This window comes from Aythya fuligula, chromosome 7, assembly GCF_009819795.1.
Source record: "Aythya fuligula isolate bAytFul2 chromosome 7, bAytFul2.pri, whole genome shotgun sequence".
In the NCBI taxonomy this organism is placed as follows: Eukaryota; Metazoa; Chordata; class Aves; order Anseriformes; family Anatidae; genus Aythya; species Aythya fuligula.
In genome coordinates, this window is record NC_045565.1 from 30406752 (window position 1) to 30428443 (window position 21692).

Consider the following 21692-nt stretch of genomic DNA (forward strand, 5'->3'; position numbering starts at 1 on the left):
AAAAATAAGTAATAATGATTAAGGAATTTTAATGTGTAAGGGATGGGGAGGCTGCAGACGCACGCTTTGTTATTTCTGGGTGGTCGTGTGGGTTTTATGTGGTTTGTTTTGTGGAGTTTTTGCTTTGGTTTATTGTGGGTTTGTTGTTGTTTGATTTTGAGTCTGTGGATCTCTCTCTTTAGGCAGCCTGCAAAATACAGAATTTTTATAGTAGCTTTAGAAGTGAATGAGCCAATGCCCACTGGAAAAAAAAAAAAACTGATTTCAGTGTGTTTCAAAATAGTTTAAAATAATTAAGGGAAAGAAAAGGGGCAGGTAACAGAATCTGGCACATGGCTTCTAGACAGTGCCATGAGAAAGCAGCCATGCTTGTGAGAAGAAAAAGATGAGAGGATTAACGAAGCTGATGTTCTTAACCAAACTGAAGGCTAAACTTGGAATTAGCAAGAGATAAAAATGTGAGCAGAGACAGGAGGTGAGCAGTTTACAAAAGGAGGACAGAAGTTTTTAAATACCAGTGAGAAATGCAATGGTGAATGTGATGAAGAATTGGCTGAACTGATGCTGAACTAAGCTTAACCCACAGGATCCAGACAGAATTAATTTGAGAAATTTACATATCAAATTTCAAATGTTACAGAAATTTCATTAAAATCCTTATAAACAGAACAATCATCAAATTATTCTGAAATTCCATCTGCTGACCCACAGTCTTGAGCAAAACTGCCAGATGATAAATAGTTGAGCTATTAAATGGGCAATGTAATGAGGGATCCACTTCTTTCTTGTCTTTTTGATAAACACTATCAACTAAAGTGTAGTTAGCTTAGAAATTAATTTCTGTCCCTAAGCAATCCTATCTCAGCTCCTTCCTCCTGCTGCTGGAGAAACAGACTGTTTCTCCTCTGCTCTCAGAGGAACCCCATCCTCAATGGAAGAAAATACAGAACTGCTGGGGCCTGGAGACCCACCACTCCATGGGACAATTTCCCTTAAGGGTTTCTCCTGATGTTCTGGATGTTCTCCTGATGTGGCTGGGGCCCTCTGCTCCTTCTGCCTTTCTGCATTATCCTTCCTCCCCAGAAGGTCTAGTCCTGAGAGGACATCAGCCCACTTGCAAGTCTTTAAATTCCCCTTTTGATGGTGGAGTTTGAAAAGTAAGGCTGTAAAGAGTAGAATAAGAAGAGTCAGCACTGAAGACTGGCAACTTACTGGCATGCTCAGAGCTGGAACCAGTTCCTTAGGTTCAGTTTTCAGTTGTTCCTACAAAGGTCTCAGGTCTCTATGCACATCTTCATGACTAACTTTGCAGGAGACAGGATCCAGCCACACTTTCACACACCACTCATGCAGTCCAAGGAGGAAAGAGCACACATCCCCTCTCCAGGGAGGTGAACTGTTATGGGGTTTGCCCAGAGCACACAGCCACAGACACCAGAGCCAGCACCCAATGCCAGATTTCCATGTACCCTGCTTCCTTTGGCCATGGCTATTTGTCTCTTCCAGAATTTGGCTTCCTGATCTCAGTACCTCCTGCCGAGGAATCCTCAACAGGGTTATTAACTTCCTAACACTGCAAAAGAGTTTCTCCTTTGTCTTTTGTTCCTTTATCGTAGTATAAGCAGATTCTTGCCTACACAATTGTTTTGACAGTCATGATATTCTCTGCATTATCCTTTGCCATAGCCACTTCAGCAGCCCATGTAATTTTAACAAACACCTAACAGAATCAAGACGTTAAAGTTGACAATAGCATAATAAAAAATCTCCTTTTAATAATGAACTGCAGCCGCCGTCATCTTGTTTTAGCAGAGTAAAATCTCTCCCCCCTCCCGAACACTTTACAAAGCTATTACATAAAATGCAATGTTAAATGAACAACAAATTACTTTCCCTTTAGCTAGCTTTTAATGCTAATGGTGCTATTTATTCCTGACCTTTTCAAATATTAGATTTTTTAAATGACAACATAAAAAGAATTCTTGTTTGAAAACGCAAGCGACTTTAAACCACATGTTATTACTTGTAAGTATAGCGTGCACATGCATCATTCATTTCAGTGTCCCATTTATGGCTAATTGGTATATATTTCAGTTGACATATATTGTTCTCCTGCAAACGTGTCAAATTCCTTAACGATGTCGGTGACAAAAGCATAGTGCTTGAGATATATAAATTACGCTCTTTACCATATAATCATTCTTATCTATTGGGAATGCTATTTGTGACAAATCATGTTCAAAAATACATGCTAAATTGATTATTTTTTTAAACTTTAATATCACACCATTCATGGCAAGTCTTTGATTGAATCTTTAAATGTAGAAATGTTTTGATTTTTATCTGCATCATTTTGCAGCTTTTGAAAAGCTCACTTTATTTATTAAAGGAAGAGTAGCACAGCACAGATCTTAAAATGTATCTTTTGTTATCAGCATAAGAAAACAAATGGGCTATAATTGTGGTTATGGAATGAGTAATTTGGTGAACAATGCTTTGTACTGTAGTTTAGGTTTTATAATTCCTGCTAGAAATTACTATTATTTTGTTGGTGGGCAGCATTGCAATCAGAATTTTAAATATGGGAGTCAACTTGCGCCATGTATTTTCATTATATTTCAGAATGTGTAATGTATTTCTCTCATACTTTATAAATCATCTAAGAACAATAAAAAAAATGAAGATTTCATGTGACTCTAATTATTACTGAGATATAGCAGCACTCATTGTTGTCTTTAGACAATGCTGCCTATAGTCATTACTTCATTCTATAAATCAGTAGAATAATGAGGTTCTATCTTTCAAGAAATATTTGAGTGTATCTTAATTTGGCATTGATGAATTCTTCTTCCTGGACCTCCCGAGGTTTTTTTAATCTAGTTTGTCATATTAAAGCTTTCTTCACCTAGCCACAGCAGACAGTGCTTATGTACACATATTTATTTTTATACCTTTCTGGCATGTGTCCTCAGAGGCTGCAAATAGGAATTTTATGATGTTATGCCTGAAGGCTATTTTGTTCTTAATTTGAGTGTAAATCACAGGCTGTTTTGCTACACCCTCATGCTTCAGAAATATATACTCTGTATGATTGTATTTAATTGTGGTAAAACAAGACTATACTTGCAAAAAATCTCATTATTTTTTAAAACTGAAAACAGATTATTTGACAAAATAGATATTGACTTGAAGAATATATATATATATATTTATTTTTTGGCAAAAGACAGTAAGTTCTGATATCCATTTTTTTTCATCTGAAACACTCTCAAGTTTGAAGACATTGACAGGGGAAAAATATATCAGCATTTTTAATTGGCCAAAACAGAAGACATCAGTGGGGGGCAGAGGAAGAAGGTCGATGTGATGCTCCCACAGTCCTAAATTAAAAAATACTAATAATGGCCTAAATGCCACTTGCTTCTAAATTGTGCCTGTATACAAACAGAAACAATTTGTAAAGTAGCCTTTAGAATAGTCTAAATGTTGTATTCAATTGCACAGCAACAATTGAGTGGCTACTACACTTGCTAGCATACTAAAGACATTTATTATGTGAGACCCAAAGACAAAAGTTGTATTCAAGTCCCCCTTTGTGCTATGGCCTATGTAATTACTGTTGTGGTACATATCGTATGAAAAATCTTACCTTTAATTGCATTAAGTGGATAATTGCTCCACATCAAACCAATTAGGGAGGTGAAGGGAAAAAACAGGGGATCTAAACCTGCAAAGCAATGCGTTCTTTCACAATGTAATTTTAGATAAACATAGTCTCACATGATCTCATTAAAAACAACAACAATGAACAATTAGTGGCTCAGGTCCCTCAGTTCAGGGTATGCAATTTGAGAGCGTGAACGGAGTTTTGATTTACATGGGAGTGCTGACTGTTTATCCCCTTTGGAAAGGGAGCCTCGTGTGAGAGCACCAGCACTCCTTGCTCGGCAGAGGCAGCAGGTGGAAGCAGCCACCGCTTCTGAAGATGGCCCAGTCTCACGGGCACTGGTGCAGCTCTGCTCAGTCACAGCTTTTGGAATTATTTGGAAAGAAGGAATAAAATCATCACCTCAGTTACATGGTATGCTAAGCACGCTATGAGCATGTACATGTCTTGCCCAAGAGGCTGGGCAGAAGCCTGTGCTTTCCTTCCCTGAGCACTGAGCACTGTGCTTGCTGACCAGTCTCGGTTGGGCTACAAAAACTCCCAGAGTGGCTGTTTAAAAAGAAACACAGACTCTTGTCTTATACTGATGACCTTTTCCTTGATGTCCTTAATTCCTCAGTCGTACAATTCTCATCTCCCATTTGATGAGGGAGTAAAAATTAACAGGAGGAAGCATGAAAGGAGTTCTCCACCACCTTCAACCAAGGATGCTCTCAATTCTTCAGGAAGACCTGTAGCCTCACCTCACACCTCCCTCCAACTTTACTCATTTCTCTTTTGCTGGCAGCTTGGAAACTGGTGCCATCTGACCACTTACATGTATAACCCCTGCCCTTGGGGCATCAGAGAGGAGGGTGGGTTTGCTTCCGCTGCAACCTCACTGCGATAACTGAAGTCCAAACTCTGCACCTCTCACACAAGTCACAGAAGGAGGGTTTGGGAAAAGATGCTTCTCCATCTCACAGAACAGAGGTTACAAATCCTTACACCTTCATTTAATTCAAAATGGAGTCAAAATGTCTTTGCTGGGTGATGAGAATCATCCTCTCTGTTCCTCCCACTGAACCTGAATTGCAAATCCCCTCCCTGACTCTCTGACAAAAAGGACACTGAAGGGCAGCTTATAGCACAGATGTGCCCTTCCTTGCTGTGTCTGAGGGGACACTACAATAGAAAAGAGCATATTTTTGTTGCAAAGGACATTTGTAGAGGTTTAACAACTTCTTTTTAACCAAGGAAAATGTTGAGAGTGAAGAGAAAAGTGACTGCACTAAAGAATAATTCTCCTTTTGACCCCCAGAGAAAGAGGTGCCTAATGAAAATATATGATCACGGACAGTGTGAAGATAACTGTCTGATCAGATAATGGAATTGTTTTCAGTGATAAGAATGAATCCATTACTAATGCAAATAACGATAATAATTATAATTTGCAATACAGTAAAAATCACCTAGTCTACCTCCTCCTCTGACAGGAGACTGTATAATAAATTATAGGCTGAGAAAAAAAAATTCAAAGGGATAAAGGTTAAAAGATTAAAAAAAAAATCTGAAACTTAAATGCTTAACAGGGAAGTCAAGACCTGAAAGCAGAAATTGGTGCTATTAAATAAAGCAATTGTAAAGAATGAGATATTATGGAATTGATTAACTAACCAGAAACCAAACGTTTCCTCGTATCACCTACCTCTTGTCATAGATTTCAATAATTTTGAAAGAATAAAAATTAAGAGTTGGCATATAAAGAGAAAATTAATCATTTAAATATGGGTGAATATGCTAATAGAACTCTGGGAAGATTAACGCAACACACCAAAAGCCCCCAGAAGGGTTCAAGACATTTGGAGAATTTCTCCAATTGTTTTTGGTTTGCTTTGTTGTCCGAAACAGGTCCAGCTGTTCTACCACTCCCAACCAGAACTCCATCAAAGGACATTGGCACACCAAGCATATTTATAGGGTTTGGGGCACATTTTGATTCTCATAACAACTCTGTGGTCTTCTTTGTTCATGTCAGGGCTTATGGGTACGGAAACAAAGTGCAAAATGTTTCATCTTACCTTTGTAAGGGAGTAGAACAAGAGAGATGAAACATCTTCTATTACAGCATTTGCACTATAGTCAGCTCTTTTGTTGTTTACAGCAATTCTGCTTTCTCCATCAGTTAAGCAGAGCTGAAAATAGTGCTATACAGGGCTTACCATACATTGTTGGCATCGTATCAGTCATATTGATTTAGGTGATGGAGCAATGGGAATCTACCAAGACAGCTTGTGATTCTTCCACACCCAGCAATTCTGACTAAAATAGCAATTAAGTGACAGAGTCTAAAGCACTGTCTTCCAACACTCTTCATGTAGATCCCAGTTTTCCAAAGTACAGTATGTCCCATAACAGCCACAGGAGAAATTTAATGACAGGGAGTAGGTAAGGTGGACTTGAGGTGCTGACATTTACTCAAAATTGAGGGTGACTATCAAACGAAAAAGGCTTTCTTTGGTCCAAAAAAAAAAAAAAAAAGGCTACTTTACTGCAATAAACCACAGTTCAAACTGCTAAAGCTCAATGCATCCTGCCTAAACTTCCTCAGCAAGTCAAGTCCTTCAGGAAGTTAGAGATTTCTCACCCTCCTTGAAGTTTTTCATAACAGCATTTTTCACGTACCTGAAAAGCTCAACACACTTCAGTAAAGCACAAGTAGCCTATTGGAAGTTCTGCAGTACAGGAGTTGGAAGAAAATGCTTTAAGCATTTGCTAAAAGCAAAATGAGTGCAAAACTCACAGTATGTTTCATAACCATGACTTGTGGTTTACCACATAAGAACACTTTATCAAAAACACACCCAACTAATATAACCTTAACTACTGCAAGGTGTTCCTAAGGCTTAAACGTGCACCCCTCAGATTGCACACAAGAAGGCCTTTAATCAGCATTTGCAAAAGTCAAGAACACAACATGCCTCAACTACTCACATCACATTTCGTTGTTTGTTGACACTTTGCCAGGGCTTTCTGTTTCTTAATAGGATGTGCACAACAGGAGTCCTCTGTGTGTGCACACACATTGACTGCAGCATACGTTTCCAAATGTCTTTCCAGCAACGAGATGTTTATCTGCAAGAAACCAGCATCCACTGTCTTATCCTCAAAGCTGCCAATGGAACTTTAAAAAAAAAAAAAAAAAAAAAAAAAAAGATCATATGCCTACACAACATGATTGAAAGGTTTAATTAGAGAACTAGATACAAGGAAAGCATGGGGATAGTCTTCAGATGTGTCTGTGTTAAGGCTGTCAGAGGCAGGAAGGGTTGGGAATGCTCCCAGGTTCTCTGCGGGTACGACAACCACAGATACTCAAAGCTGACACTACGCAGAGCTTTATGAAGGTGAATACAGCAAAGGATGAATAAACCGCCTAGGGAGAGAGTAACTTTTCAACCCACCCCCTAGAAAAACAAAATAACTACAAAATTAATATAAATGTGTTTTAGAACAGCCTCAGTCACATTACCCATGTTGCACAATGCAGATTCTTCTGCCGTCTGGGATCTTTCCTTACACAGGGAATATTGGGAGAAAATTATTTGAAGGGAAGGAGGATGCTGAACTGTTGTTTGCGAGACAGCACAGTTAAGTACAGGACCCCCTACAGATGTCATGCAGGACCAGCATGTTTTCTGCTGGATTCAGCTCTGCTCACGGTTAACTTCCTTCAACTCCTCTAAATTTGAGGAGTCAATAGTCTTCTAGAAAAGGTGTGAGGGGGCAATGGGCTGAGAACATAGATTCATTAAGATCATCTAGACCAATACTAGATGATCTGTAAAAGCTCTGTGAACGACACATTACACTGCAACCATGGCCTTGGTATGTGTTAGCAAACCACGATGCCACGTGCAGTATGCAGTGTTTGCGTGGGGGAAGCATGGAGAGGCTGCTCTTTGTAGTACAGAGGAAGAGGATATGTTCAGTTTAGTGTCCACTCTTATCAGCTGATGGCAGAAGGAAGTTCTTAGTAGAGTTGCAGAGATTATTCCTCAGAGGGAAGGAAATGCTCCTTGTTGCTGTTATGAAAACAAGAGTCACCTCTCCAGCTCCTTAGAAGAGCACTGTAGTTCAGCAATTCAAACTCTCTGGTATGCAGAGCTGTCAGCCTCCCCATTGCTTCCCACTTTGAAACCTTCCCCAGTCTTTAGTTACTACTGGAACATATCAATGCCTCTGTCCTTCCACATCCAAATCCTACTTACACACCTCTTAGGTTGAGTCCTTTAGTTTCCTTACACTTAATCCAGGAATGTCCTCTTTGTACATGTTGGCTCTGCTGCAGCATGCAATACTCACAGAATAAGCTCATATTGTAATTTTCACTCCCCTGGCTTCACATCAGCTCACCTGTGGGCACTGATAAAAGGATCACAGTGGCCACAATCTACCACATTCTTAAAATCCTGAAAACAATTTTTGCCATTGCATGGTGAGGAACACCGTGTCCTAGTTTGGTGGCTTCTGCTCTAGGCACAAAGGCAAGTCCAACCTGGGAAGTGAGCATCTGGTAAACTTCTCCCAGTTAGTATAGTCCTCGAAAAAAATGAGAAAACAGAAAATAGATGCTACTTCAATCATAGCCAGCACCTGCGCAGTTATATATTAAACAAAGAAGACAGAATTTCCTGGCTCGCAAAAAAATATTTGTGGTTAATTGACTCTTCATACACAGCACTTAGTCCTTTTTTATCACTGAGGTCTGTGTTCAGTTGCTTTTGATATACATCTTGTTGATGCTGATATAATCTTACTTTTTTTTTTCTATTCAGCTAGCTCCTCAAAATATATTTACTTTTGAATATGTATCTCTCTGACTACAAAGGATTTGAGGGCTTGGCTAACAGCCAGGATGGGCTAGACTCAACGCTCCCCTGAAGTCAGTACAAACCTTTCTATTGAATTTAATGAGATCTGAAGCAGTCCCTAAACAGTGAAAAGGCTCCCTCATGTAAGTGTTCATGTCATTTCCACTGCACTGTCAAAATTCTTACACAGGAAACTGCCTCCTGGCTGCCAAACAGCAGTTTCAACAGGACACAGGTGACGTCCTGTTCCAGACTGCCAGCTTGTATGCTGCGTGCTGTTAAAATAGATGCTCTGTTCAGACACCAGTGGTAGCTGCTGGTAAGGGCTGCATGAAGCAATCTAGGAAGAAAAGTGACAAAGTTAGGAGCTTTATCTAAGGAATATTTTATAGTAGTAAAAGGTTATCAAGCTAGAATAGGTTTCTGGGGCATCCTTTGTAAGACTGAAGTGCAAGGAAAAATGCCAATGCAAGACAACCTTGTGTTAATATGGAGGAAGAAACAAAAGCCTGGATTGCAGTTCAGCTTGAGTTGATGCATTTAAGGGTCAAGGTATTTTTCTATTTGGATTATGTTCCCAAGATAAGATATTCAGTGGTCTGAACTTATTTTGATAGAGGGATCTGAAAACATGTTTGAAAAGAATGAAATTTGAACAGAGAAAATGAGGTCTCAAATTCTGTAGGAGTTCAAGGAGGAAAGCCATAGAAGAATTACAATGTATGATTAATTAAAACACAAGGGACATCGGGTGTTCCTCATTAGCCAATAGTTAAGGTTGCAGTGAAATCTGTTGTAAAGGCAGGAGGTAAACTCCCTTGTAATAAAAATGATGCAATTTACTAGTAGTACTATCTTTACTATTAGACGTGCAATTTAACATTCTGGAGAATTAGAGATAAATGTTTAATGTTTGTTTATATGTTTAACGTGCAGTAAAATTCAAAGAAGATTAAATGTGTATGCTCTGGGAATTTAGACTTCAAGGTTTCCTTTCAATGATTTGTTTGTAAACCAAGAACACAAAATTGAGACCCAAGGAACTGTACAAGAAAAATCTCAAATACAGACTTGATTTTTAAAGCTGGTATCCAACATCAGTACCTAATGAGACTGGCAAATGGCAGGACTGAAAAACAGTTATACAAAGCATCCATAGTTGTCATCAATTTATCCAAACTGCACCTCTTGAAAATCAGGCATCTCTTTGCACTGACTAAAAGGACTCCAAATCAGTTCTACTGGAGAGAGATGTTTGGATGATTTTTAAGGGAGCTATTTAGGAAACTGAAAGGGGATAATCCCTTTGGGGAAGTTAGACGCTGCTATCAGGGAGATTGTTTTATAAGTTGTTTTATTCCGTGGTTATCAGCAGAAGGCGTGAAAACTCTGTACATTTCAGTAAGGATTTCTGTAGCCATGGAAGAACCAATGTAGGATTTATACAAATTCCTTCCTATCAAGGCTGTAATTTTAAATAGAAACACTCTCACATGAGAAAACCTTCAGATTTGGAAAAGTCCGGTGAAAGGCCCAAATTCTACCAGTGAATGCACACACATGAACCTCCCCTGGAAATCAGAGCAATGTGCTCAAACACTGAAAGCAAGATTTGGTTCTTAATGTGTCCCTGAAGACTGTAATTATATTTCCCATTGTACTAGTAACATTAATTGAATGTTTAGCTGAAATCAAGTTCATTACAAGTTAAATACAGTACCTAGCCTATTAGGATGGTGTTTATAATTATAGTTATAGAGCACTTGTAAAACATCTTCATTGCAGCAAATAGGTGGAAGTTGGGGTGTAGTGGCTGCTATGCATCTCAGCTCATTCCCTGCATCTTTGCACCTTTGAGTAGTATTTTAGTGCAAGGTCACATACACCGCTGACTTGTCTCCATAGCTACTGCCAAGACTCCCAAATTTTAGACACATGGCCTGCAACATTTAGCAGAAAAAATATATAATACAAGTTATCATACAAGTTTTTCAGTGCAGCAGGACCTTACTAAACATTCCTAGATCTAGAAACATACAATGAACATGCCCATTCACGCAAATACACCTGGTTATTGGCCAGTTTATTGCCCTGATACTATAATATTAGCAATAAACCAGACTTTGATAAGGCTAAGAGACTACAGTCCTTTATGATATGTCTGTTTTTATGACTTTCTGAGGAATAATCAACTTTTATGAATTTATTTTTAACGAACTGTTAAAGCAGACTCATACCAAGTATTTACCATTTACCAAGTATACCATTTATTTTCATTACCGGTTCACCACAAAACGTCACATTACAGTTCAGCCTTCAGAGTCAGATTCTATAATATGCTAGTGAAATACAGTCCAAAATCCCGTATTCTGCCAGACTAAATGGCAGCTGCTCCTCAGTTCCAAGCAGTATCCTCAACCTGAATGAGTATGGAGCAGAAAAAAATATGGAAATATAAAGCTACCATTTTGGCTCAGCATCTCTGCATGGCACAAACATGGATTGGAGTACTGTAACCCACACTGATATCGTTGGTCCCTCATGTAAAGTGGAGGTGCCTGCATAGGACACTGCCTGTTATAAAGCTGCAAACAGCCCTGTTCACCAAGGGAGTTTCCTGAGCACAGGGACTCAATGATGATGAGTTCTGCTATATTAATGAGAGAAAATAGAACCAAATATATTGTGTACTTGCGTATCCACATATCACAGGATTTTTGGCATGTCTTTAGTAACATCTTAGCTGAAAGAAAAAAAATATATATATATATAAATATACACTGTTGATATATGTATATATTTATATATATAGTATATGTGACATATAGGGAAATGTTCCACTCTGAAAGGGTGTGTACTGGCTGTGCTACCAGAGCTAGTAGCAGTTGCTTTTATTAGTCATGCTTCGGTTGTAACTATTTGTTTTAATTAACACTGGAACTGAGTAACATTTGTCATTAGATAGTATATCTAGAAATAACAGTCTCTATCCAGGCAGTATTTTCACTCTTCCCTCCAAGCAAGCATTCCTGCATCAATGCTCATATGAAAACTTAAATGGTACTCACTGCAACTGAATCTGTTTTCTTAATAATTGATGGGTGACTGGCAGACAACTACCTTGAACACATTCTGGATTATAAGGTGTCTGGAGCCAGAACAGTAATCAGCTCTAATGTGGTGGAAAAATCCTTTCACCTGATAGATTACATCCGTAAGGAAAAATTAAATCACAGAAACAACAGAACAGTAATCTAAAGAAACGAACAAAAACAATTTGCAGAGTCAGCTGCTGCTTCTGGTTGAAAAGATAGAAATGGGTAAATATGATCTTAGAGGGTAGTGGTGTTTGGGAACTAAATCCACACCCACACCCAGGAGATCACTGTGGAATATATAATTATAACATAAGGAGTGAGACCTTCAGGATAACAAGTGAAATAAAAGACCTTGAAGATAGAGAGCAGAAAGGGATTTATTCTGTAGGGAGATGGTAAGTCACTATGTCAAACCTGCCTTTAAAGTATTAGAACAAGGAAGAAAAGGGAACTGAACTCTCACACTTTCAGGAGAGCCGTTGATTTCCCACAAAGGGCTGGGAGCATCAGACCAGTACCTGGCGCAAAGTCCTAGCTCTGAAGGAGAAGGGATGGGAGCAGCCCAGCCCTGCTTCTACCACATTACCTGTTTTGAAGAGTACCTTGTGTCACAGGTCAGGTGCACAACAAAGCAGAAAGGGTGTAATGTAAGCACCACAGGGCTCTGCTACAACCTGGTGGTCACTGACTGGAGGCATCCAAGCCACTATATGGCTGCAGGCACACACGGTGTGGCAGGCCAACAGCACGGCTGGGCTGGGGTACTGGCATGGCTGAGGGCAGGAGCCAGGGCTGAGCTGGAACAGCACGGCTGTCTCCTCCTTGGTGACGGCCTTCCTGGAGAAAGCATGGGCTAATCTCCCCCTCCAGGTCCAGGTGCAAATGCCCAAGAGCTGCAGTGATACTTCAGTGGTGGTGGCAACCTAAAGGTTTGGAAGAGAAACCTATGTACTGGCGTCATCTAACAGTATCTGTTTACTATTTCAGAGGTATTTCCCATCCTTTCACAGGCAATACTTCATGAAAATATTTTAAGTCTGTCCCGTAATAAAAATCTAAACTATTCAACCTTACTTCTGGAAATTTGCTTTTTCCCTGGGTGTGAACACGATCCAGATTTTCACCCTCTACTCAACATTCCTTCATGCTCATCCCCATTGGTTGTAATCAGGGAACCTCCACAGTCCCATGGTGGGTTTTGGTTTACATTTTCTACACTATTATGTTTTTCTAGTTATCATCAAGAAGCTCTATGAGTTTTGTAGAGAATGTCATGAAAGAAATGCCAAGAATGGTGGCTTCAGCCTTGAGCATATTTTATTTCCCAGCTCTCATTCTCATTACAGAAAAGACCTAAACTGTTTTTGATGTTGTCTAAAATCTTACTGTCTTAACTCCCAGACACCCTATTCACAGCTACACAAACTGCAGTGCAATTTGAGTAATCACCAGCAGTGACTGCAACCTCAGGCCTGCATGGGCTCTTGGTGTCCATACATCTAGAACGTTGAAGGGACCTGACATGCAACACAAGCGGTTGGTGGCACTTTTGCTCAGTTATGCATACGAAAGAGTATCGAAATGTAAGTATAACCACTTGGTCTTTCATATCCATTTTTGTCAAAACAGAAACACTCAAAAAGAAAAGTTAGTTTTACTGTATTTTATTTGACATGGTTGAAGACACAAGAACACTCAAGATACAATCCAGACAAGTTGTGAACAGCTCCAAACATCAGTGAAATCTGAATTTATCTTGCACAGAGGTGAACAAGACCACAATGGTTGGTTTTATAATATAGTTTTAAGACTATTTCAAGCAGGTGAGTACTGTGACATTATGCCCAACAACTTTTATACTATTCATCCGCTTAAGCCACTTCGTATTATAAATATGCAGGTTATCTTGGCGATTAAATCTCTGCAATACATAATTAGCCTTCTCATAATAATGCATTAAAACTCCTGTATATATTCATTGGTAAGAATATACCAATGTTAACTGTCCTAACCATCACTGCACATGTATCATATTCTAGCACAATTAATCATTCTATCACAATTAGTTGCTAACTTTCAGCCTAGAGTTAAGCAACTTTGACCCACCCAAACTTGCAAGTTCATGCTTAGAGCAAAACTTCAGTCGGGGCTTTCTGCTTTGCCTAAGGATAGCAGGCCTTGTCTCTCAACGCTAAGTTGCACAATGTCATCTGAAATCCCTACCAAAAAAATTCTCTGCAGGAAATTTCCGGCAAAACTATCAGAACTACTGTTCTAAAAATGACCCATTTCCTAATAAATTTCTTATTAATTTTACAGCCTAACATTCTCTATCAAAATGGGCATCCATTTGCCACTTACAATGTAAAGTTTTTTTTAACTGGGTTATAGACTACAGACCACAGCATAACGCTCTACTTACAATTCTAATTCCTTAGACAAGCTAATTTTCCATTCTCGGATTTAAAGAGGGCAACGAGGACAGTTGGGAATTTGCTTGGTAGTTCAGTGCTTTGCAAGGATAAGCTTGATAGTGCTCTCATCAGACTGAACAAGGAAGTGCAAAAATACGCAATCTCTTCAATATTTTACAGTTACAGCAGAACAATTTTAGCAACAAACCCCTGTTTGGATCCAGACGGAATCTTACAAAAGGTGAACAAAAAAGGGCAAAGAATCGCTACTGTGCGGGGAACTAGCTACACTTTAAAAGAGCTGCAGAAACTATTGTTAGCATTCCCTGCGGACAGGCTGAAAATAGCACAAAACCCATGGATCACAGGATCTTGCAGTTCACCTCCTGTTTGTGGTGGGGGGTTGCAGCACTTTCCTAAACCAAATTCTGCATTAACCTAAGGCCAACGGAAACAAATTCTTGTAGAATTGGACCCATTCAGTTTAACACAGGATGCAAAGACACTGAAGCCTTCTTTTATTTAAGAGTTTTGTGTTTGGTAGGTTGTAGTGGTAGACAATAGACAGGCTTACCTGCATCTACTATAAATCACTGTTACTTGGCTCTAGAAAGTACTTTTTTTAGAAATTAGAGTAGATCCTTAATAAAACTCCAAAACCTAGAGAAGAAGCTGTATATCCAGATCATACAAGCTAAATTTAACTTGGTTTTACAGGAGGATTCATCCATTATTATGATGAACTGCTGGAATGGTCACCATCTGAAACAAAGAAATGAAAATCCCAGCAAAATACAAGTGCATCTGTGTAATATACTTAACTGGTATGACTTGCATTGCAGGAAGAATGTTGTATTCTGTGACACACCAACATTTCTTTCCTATTATTATAAGATCAGCCTTTTACATTTCATATCTTACCATCTTTAAAAGCCTATAATTATGGAAGCTGATTGAGAAACTATGTTATTTAAAATTAACAGCTGAATGAAATCAACAGAGGCAAAGAGCATTTTTATACAAGAAAATAGCACTGTAGAAAGAAAGAGTCTGTACAATATTTAAATATTGTATATACATAAAATTATATTGTTCATAACTCATCTTAAAGTTTCTCTTGTTTGTAAACCATGGAAAGCAACACACAAAAAATCCCAGTATTTAGCTTTTAAAGCATTTAGCAGGCAGCAGGAGACCGAATGCTAGAAAGCACACTTTGTAATTATAGAAAAGTATCCAGCCGGATACTGTGAGTAGCATTCTCCATAGTCCCTTCTTTTTTTCTTTCTTTTCTTTTTTTTTTTTTTTTTTTTAAAGCTGAATGCAGAACAGATTTCACATTCTACTAGGGAATTCTGCAGCAGACACAGAAAACTCAACGACAAAATGCAGTGGACCAGTTCTGCAGCTCTGGACTGTGGCAAAACTTCAGGATAAACACAGAAAGCTTAAGTGCAGGATTGGAATGTAAATTAGTGAAATCATTGATAAAGCTTTCATTACCCAGTAGTTTATGTAACTCATGCTCAACTTATTAAAAAGGAAGTTTTAGTTTAACAGTTAAGATTGCAAAATTTCAAAAATGTAATGAATTCCAGCAGGTAATCAGGCAGCTCTGAATAAATGCTTTGAAAGTGTCAGCATTTTAGGGTAATTCAGGTTAGTTTCAGTCTGCCAATTTGGAGTGGATTTAGATTTGAAACTGAAGTTGTCAGCTCATGGCAGATGCAGATCCTAGGTTTCAGAAATCATCCACCTGTAGCACTTAGCAAAATAAAACCTGTTCCAGTACAGAAGAAATTTTCCAGGTAAACATGCTTAAAATATTTCCAGAATGTCGTTAACTGGAAAACAAGATGCTACCACGACCATCACTGTATTTCACTTGTGTTAGAGTTTCGTGGTCATAGTCATATAAGAAATGCTTTATTTAATGCTTTTTGTAGTTTTGTTCTCTTAGCCTCTGTCTTCCACTTTAATGAACATTAAACTCAACCCAAAAATACATTAATTCATTCAATTAAAATGCTTCCAACTCAAAATATATGATAGTACGCCTTATCTGGACATTTTCTCTCTTTTAAATCATTTAAAACTTTCTGGACAGCTATCATTTAACCGTACTCCCAAACATTAACACAGGGATTAACTAGAAGAGAAATGTAATCACGGGGAGGAGTGCAAAGTCCTGAACTTGGGGAGGAATAACTCCATACACCAGCATATGCTGGGGGCCAACTGGCTGGGAAGCATGAAGGCAGAAAAAGACCTCAGGGTCTTGGTAGACACCAAATCTACATGAGCCAGCAACGTACCCTTGTGGCAAAAAATGCTAACAGCTGGGCAGCATGAGGAAAAGTATGGCCAGCAAGTCAATGAAAGTGGTCATTCCCCTTTATTCAGCCCTGGCAAGACCACATCTGGCATCCAGTCCTGTGCCTCTCAGTACAAGAGGGACATGGACATAATGGTACTGAGTCTGGCAGAGCGTTGTGATGACGATTAAGGGATTGGAGTCTGATGTATGAGGAGAAGCTAAGAGCTGAGACTGCAGACTCCAGAAGAGAAGGCTTGGCAGGGGTATCAGGAATGCATATAAATATCTGACAGAAGACAGTAAAGATGGAGACAGACTTCTCAGTGGTATTTCAGTGACAGAACAAGAAGTAACAGGCACAAGCTGAAACATAAGAAATTCCCCTTAAACATAAGAAAAAATCTTTTTCTACAGTGAGGGTTGTCAAGTACTGAACAGGTTGCCCAGAGAATTTTAGGCATTTCTATCTTTGGAGATATTCAAACCCTGACTGGACAGAGCATCCTGTTCTAGCTGACGCTGCTTAGAGCAGAGGGGTTGGACCAGATAGCATATGGGAGTCCCTTCCAACTTCATTTATTCTCTGATTCAATGATTTCACATGGAAGCTAGTAAATAAAAGTTTGTAAGACATAAAAAAGGGGAATAAATTTGCTCTTAATAATTTTCTGAAGTATAACAAGGGTAATGCTAGCTATTTAATCCAACAGATAGTTCTGTGAGCTTTGACAAGAAAGGTCTTTTTCTCAAACTGGGGCAACCAACAGTAGGCTCCTAAAATACGTATGTTTCCTAAATATAATTTAAGGCTTTCCAAGGATATTCTTTTCAGTGGGATCTCAGAACTGAAGAAGTTCATTTCCCACTTCTTTACAAACCTTATTTTCAGCACTAATTTTTTGACAGTACAGTTCATAATCAAAAGAACAAAAGAAAGCTGTAACCTATTAATTTGTTCCATGTTCAGAGGATGATGCTGTTTAAATAGATACCCCACACATACCCACTACAACAACCACATGGGTTAGCAAATTTTTCTTTGGAGGAAAAGGAAGAAGTACAAGAACAAGGCAAAGAGATTATGATTTTATATTTTTTAACTAATCTTCAGGATGCAATAATAATCAGTATTTACTGAATAAAGGTAGATCTTTAAGCATGCTTGAACAACTAAGGAACTTTTACTACCTCTGGAACTTTTGCTCCCCAAACTTTTTAAGGGTCTTTTAAAAACCAGCCTTCGGTTATCCAAGGGCACAACCATGACATACCCCACCTTACTAGCTGTTCTCATATAGCCTGCTGAAATTCAAGATGATTACATGACACATGAAAGTCAAAAAATGGAATAGTGGACAATCAGTCTCACAAACAGGCCATGGTGGGGAACGTGATCTGTTAGTAGTTTAAGAAATCGATACCGACTTTGACACTTTTCGAGGTGGCAACATCAATGGCCATGGCTTTGATCTCAGTGTCCCCAAACTGCATAAGTGTTTTGATCTCCCGCCTGTTTGGCACGGAAGTATCAGTCCCTGTGAGATCCAGGCGAAGGGTGCCACACTTTTTCACTCCAGATTCAGTGATGAAGCTGACGTTATCTTGTTCTGAGCTATAGATATTGATCACTATTACTAACTGAGAAGGCTTGGCAGGTGTGTAACTGCGTGTCACAGTTTCTCCAAGGGCTACGGATTGGTCAGCTGAGATAAATTTGTCAAAGACATCAGTGCACCAGCGTGTGCCATCTTTGACTAGCAGCTTCTCTGGTGGATGCTTCCCTTCCACAAACCGATTCAGCACACCCACACCGTAGGTGAGAGGCGAACGTCGCACTTTGATGACAGCAGGGTCTAGACCGAAGAGGACGGCTCCTTTGAGGATAGTGAGCCCCACATCCTGAGGAATGATGACTCGACATCTCGAACCAAAAGCACTCTGGACAGCTTGTTGGAGTAAGGGGGATTCAGCGAAGCCACCCACCAGGAACAGAAACTTGACATTGGTCACTTCTGGCTTATCAAACACATCGCCTATACAGAAACAGAGCCCATTCAATAAGGAAAAAATCACTGTGCCAAAGCAAAGCATGCAAAGCTCCTTATGTCTGAGTGCACTGAACGTTCCATGCACATGCACAAGATCTGAAACTGCTACATAATACTTCCACCCTCAGCATGCACTAGTTCCACTTCTGAAGTCTCTTCTATATTCTTTTTCACTGGGACAATAACTGTGAGTGAAAACTTACCTCAAAGCACAAAATATATTTGATGTAGCATTTATGCTTTCTAAACAGAACTTTTATTTAGCTTGTAGCAGTCAAGGGGGACACAGATTTTTTTGCAAAGAAATTCTGCTGGTCAGATTACTGGTGGCAGGGAAACAGACATCAATCATCTTGTCACTGAAAGTATCAGTGAGATATTCCCAAATCTAACGGAACCACATCCCCTTTATAGCATTCCAGACAAGTCACCCCGTTTTAAATTCACTTTTTATTTCTGACTCTACCGTCTTAACTGCAACACGTACCATCTGCAAAATGCCTCCTTACATTTTTACAGATGTTCTCTTAGCTTAAGCCCACATCCCCTACTTTCAAGAAAATCATACAGTTCAGTTGTAGGCTCACCCTTACTCAGTTCATATAACTAATGCTGTATGACTGAGGTATCTGTCACAACAATCATAATTTGAGGCCTCTCCCTCTCTGCTCACATATTAGCTGTTCTGTCTTAGTTGTCTTACTCAGTTGTGGCCTCTCAAATTTACCCAACAATACCTCACACAGACTGAGTAAAGCCGGATATTCTGTTCCAAATTTGATTTGATTAGTTCTTTGTAATGTGTACAACAGCAATATTTCACTCAATACATGTATTATACTCTCTTTGATACAAATCCAATCTTCCATGAGGACAGTTTAAATAATAATTTTCCCAATAACCCTATGTCATATTCTACTGCTGGATAAATAAATCCATTGCTGCTTAAGCCATGCCTGGAAACTCTTATACCATGCTGCATCATTTATTACTTGTGTGTTTACAGATCTCAGTGATTTGAACAGTCATGAAAAATGTGACTTTAAGTTCTTCCACTGGTGAGAAATGAACTAGAGGCCTTAATAACAGTAACAATCATGTAATAGTTATGTCTCTGGCATTGTTTTATTCTTGCCCGAAAAAAGAAAAAGAAAAAGAAAAGTAGGATCTGGGTTCTCAGTGCACTTCAGCCTTCTGAAAGCATGTAGCCCTTTATATATAGAATAATTGAAGCTTAGGCAGCAATGGGACTGAATCACACTCAAAAAACAGCACTAGAACTAGAACTAGGCAGTAAGATGTGTTATGGTGATGTTCCTTACTTGAAATTACTTTCCTAAACACTTTCTAGTAACTCCAGTTACTGGTTTAAAACAGGTAAGCCAAACTTCAGTCTTAGCTCAGCCAGAAAATGGAATTACACACAGATACGTACTAAGGTGTTGAACAATCTGGTCAATTGTGGGTTTGAAGAGCGCATTCATTGCATCTGGGCTCATCCTCAGCATTCCCTGGGAAGACCACTTCACAAAATCCACACTGCAGAAAAACATTTAGAAATGACATTAAAAGAGTATAGAAACGGCCAAGTTATCATAAGACTCACCACATAAATAAACAAATGAGTTTACAGAATCGGCATGTAGCTTGCTTGGAAGAAAGTGTCTCACCTAACCTCAGGCCCATACCAAATGGAGCAATATACAATTTCCACGGATAATTGTTATTTTTGCTTGTTTAATTGTTGTTTTCTTTGCCTGATTGCCTCCTGTACCATTACAAATGCTCAGCTGCCTTCTGAAACAGCTGGCAGTCAACCCTGTGTTTGCTCATCTGAAACAGCACCAATTCATCCCCAGACGGACAACATTTAGATTACAGCAGTAGCAGGCCAAAGCCATTGGAAACAAGCAAGGAAAACAAGCAAGCATAGGAAGTCTCAGGAGACAGAAAGGAGCACAGTATCTGATAAGGAATAATGTTTGTTAAGTGAATACAGGTATTATGTTATTCCACCAATGATGCACATCCATATAGCTTGGTAATTTCCTTTTCATTTGTACATGTTCTATGTCACCTGTTATTCTACTAGTTTCAGTTTATTTGGGGGGAAACATTTGGCATTCTCTCTAAGATTCATTACTAAGACTATTAAAAGAAGCAGACAGTCTTCTGAAGGGTAGTAGTATTTCCAGAAATTGTTACCAACTTCAAAACCTCAGTTTCATTTAGGAAGCGACTCTGATCTAAGTCTTTTAGGCTTGAAGTACATTTACCAATAAGTATAGGAAGAGTTGCGGGAGTTTCAGCCTGAATTCCACATTCAACATTCACTGAAGAAAAACTTTCATAACTTTCCCCAAGCTATAGAAATATTTACGCATCTCACTTAAAATCCTGAATTCCTTCCGGAGCCCAAGCCTCTAAAAATTTAGATTCCAGGTAACTAACTTTTAGACATCAAATTTTCTATTTTTTCTGACCTCCCTAATTAACATGTAAGCATATATGAGTCAAAATATATAGTCGAATTCAGTGAAATGACACACTGGTGGCCAAATAAATGTCATGGAAAACAATACCAGGAGAGTGCAAGTATTGTATCGAAAACTTCTGCAACAGATGGAACTTTGCATTTTGGAAACTGCACTTCAGGCAATCCCATTTTCCCATCATTATATTGCATTTTTATATTATTGTCTTTCAGTCTAAATGCAACTAAGATATTTTCATTACTTGTTTCTGCAAACAGTCGTTAATTCTGCACCCATTTGAGTATAATCATCTACTCACTTGCTTTTCCTCAAGGCATGTTCTACACTGTGGCCTCGAAACTTCTTATAATAGTCAATGAAGGAGAAAGGCAGGGTGATGTTTAGTGGATTGGTCCTGTCTGGAGCTGCTGCCCGTTTACGGGACTCGAATGCTATCATCAGATCTACCCAGGCAGCAGGACGCTTGATTTTAAATTGCTCAATAAAATCTTCTCCAAATATTTTACACAGGAGCTTTTCAAATTCATAGTCCACACCTAGGGAACCATATGGCCCACCTGCATTACAAACAAAACACAGCTTTAATATCCTGAACTTCTTAATAGATTTCAAGTAGACCAAATACACACCAGATTGACACTACCAGGACTGTCATGGAAGAAGGTCCAAAGAAAGAGGTATCTTTTCTAAATATAACAGTTTGTCTAATACAGAACATAATCTTACCTTTGTCTCATTTTTACACCTACACAGTGTAATGCTACCACCATAAAACAGAAACACTTTTATTACAAGCAGAG

The 21692-nt window shown here is 38.9% G+C and overlaps 1 protein-coding gene across 1 annotated transcript in view; it reads right to left on the reverse strand.

The window, feature by feature from the left end:
* Nucleotides 1-13266: 13266 nt before the first annotated feature.
* The window catches only part of HSPA12A (heat shock protein family A (Hsp70) member 12A), a 60201-nt gene continuing 51775 nt past the window's right edge, over nucleotides 13267-21692 (reverse strand). Inside the window, exons 10-12 of the mRNA XM_032191261.1 lie at nucleotides 21191-21449; nucleotides 19833-19936; nucleotides 13267-18382 (exon numbers count right to left, since the gene is read on the reverse strand). Coding sequence (XP_032047152.1) covers nucleotides 17748-18382; nucleotides 19833-19936; nucleotides 21191-21449 — 998 coding nt within the window. The 3' untranslated portion in view covers nucleotides 13267-17747. The remainder of the gene's footprint in view (nucleotides 18383-19832; nucleotides 19937-21190; nucleotides 21450-21692) is intronic.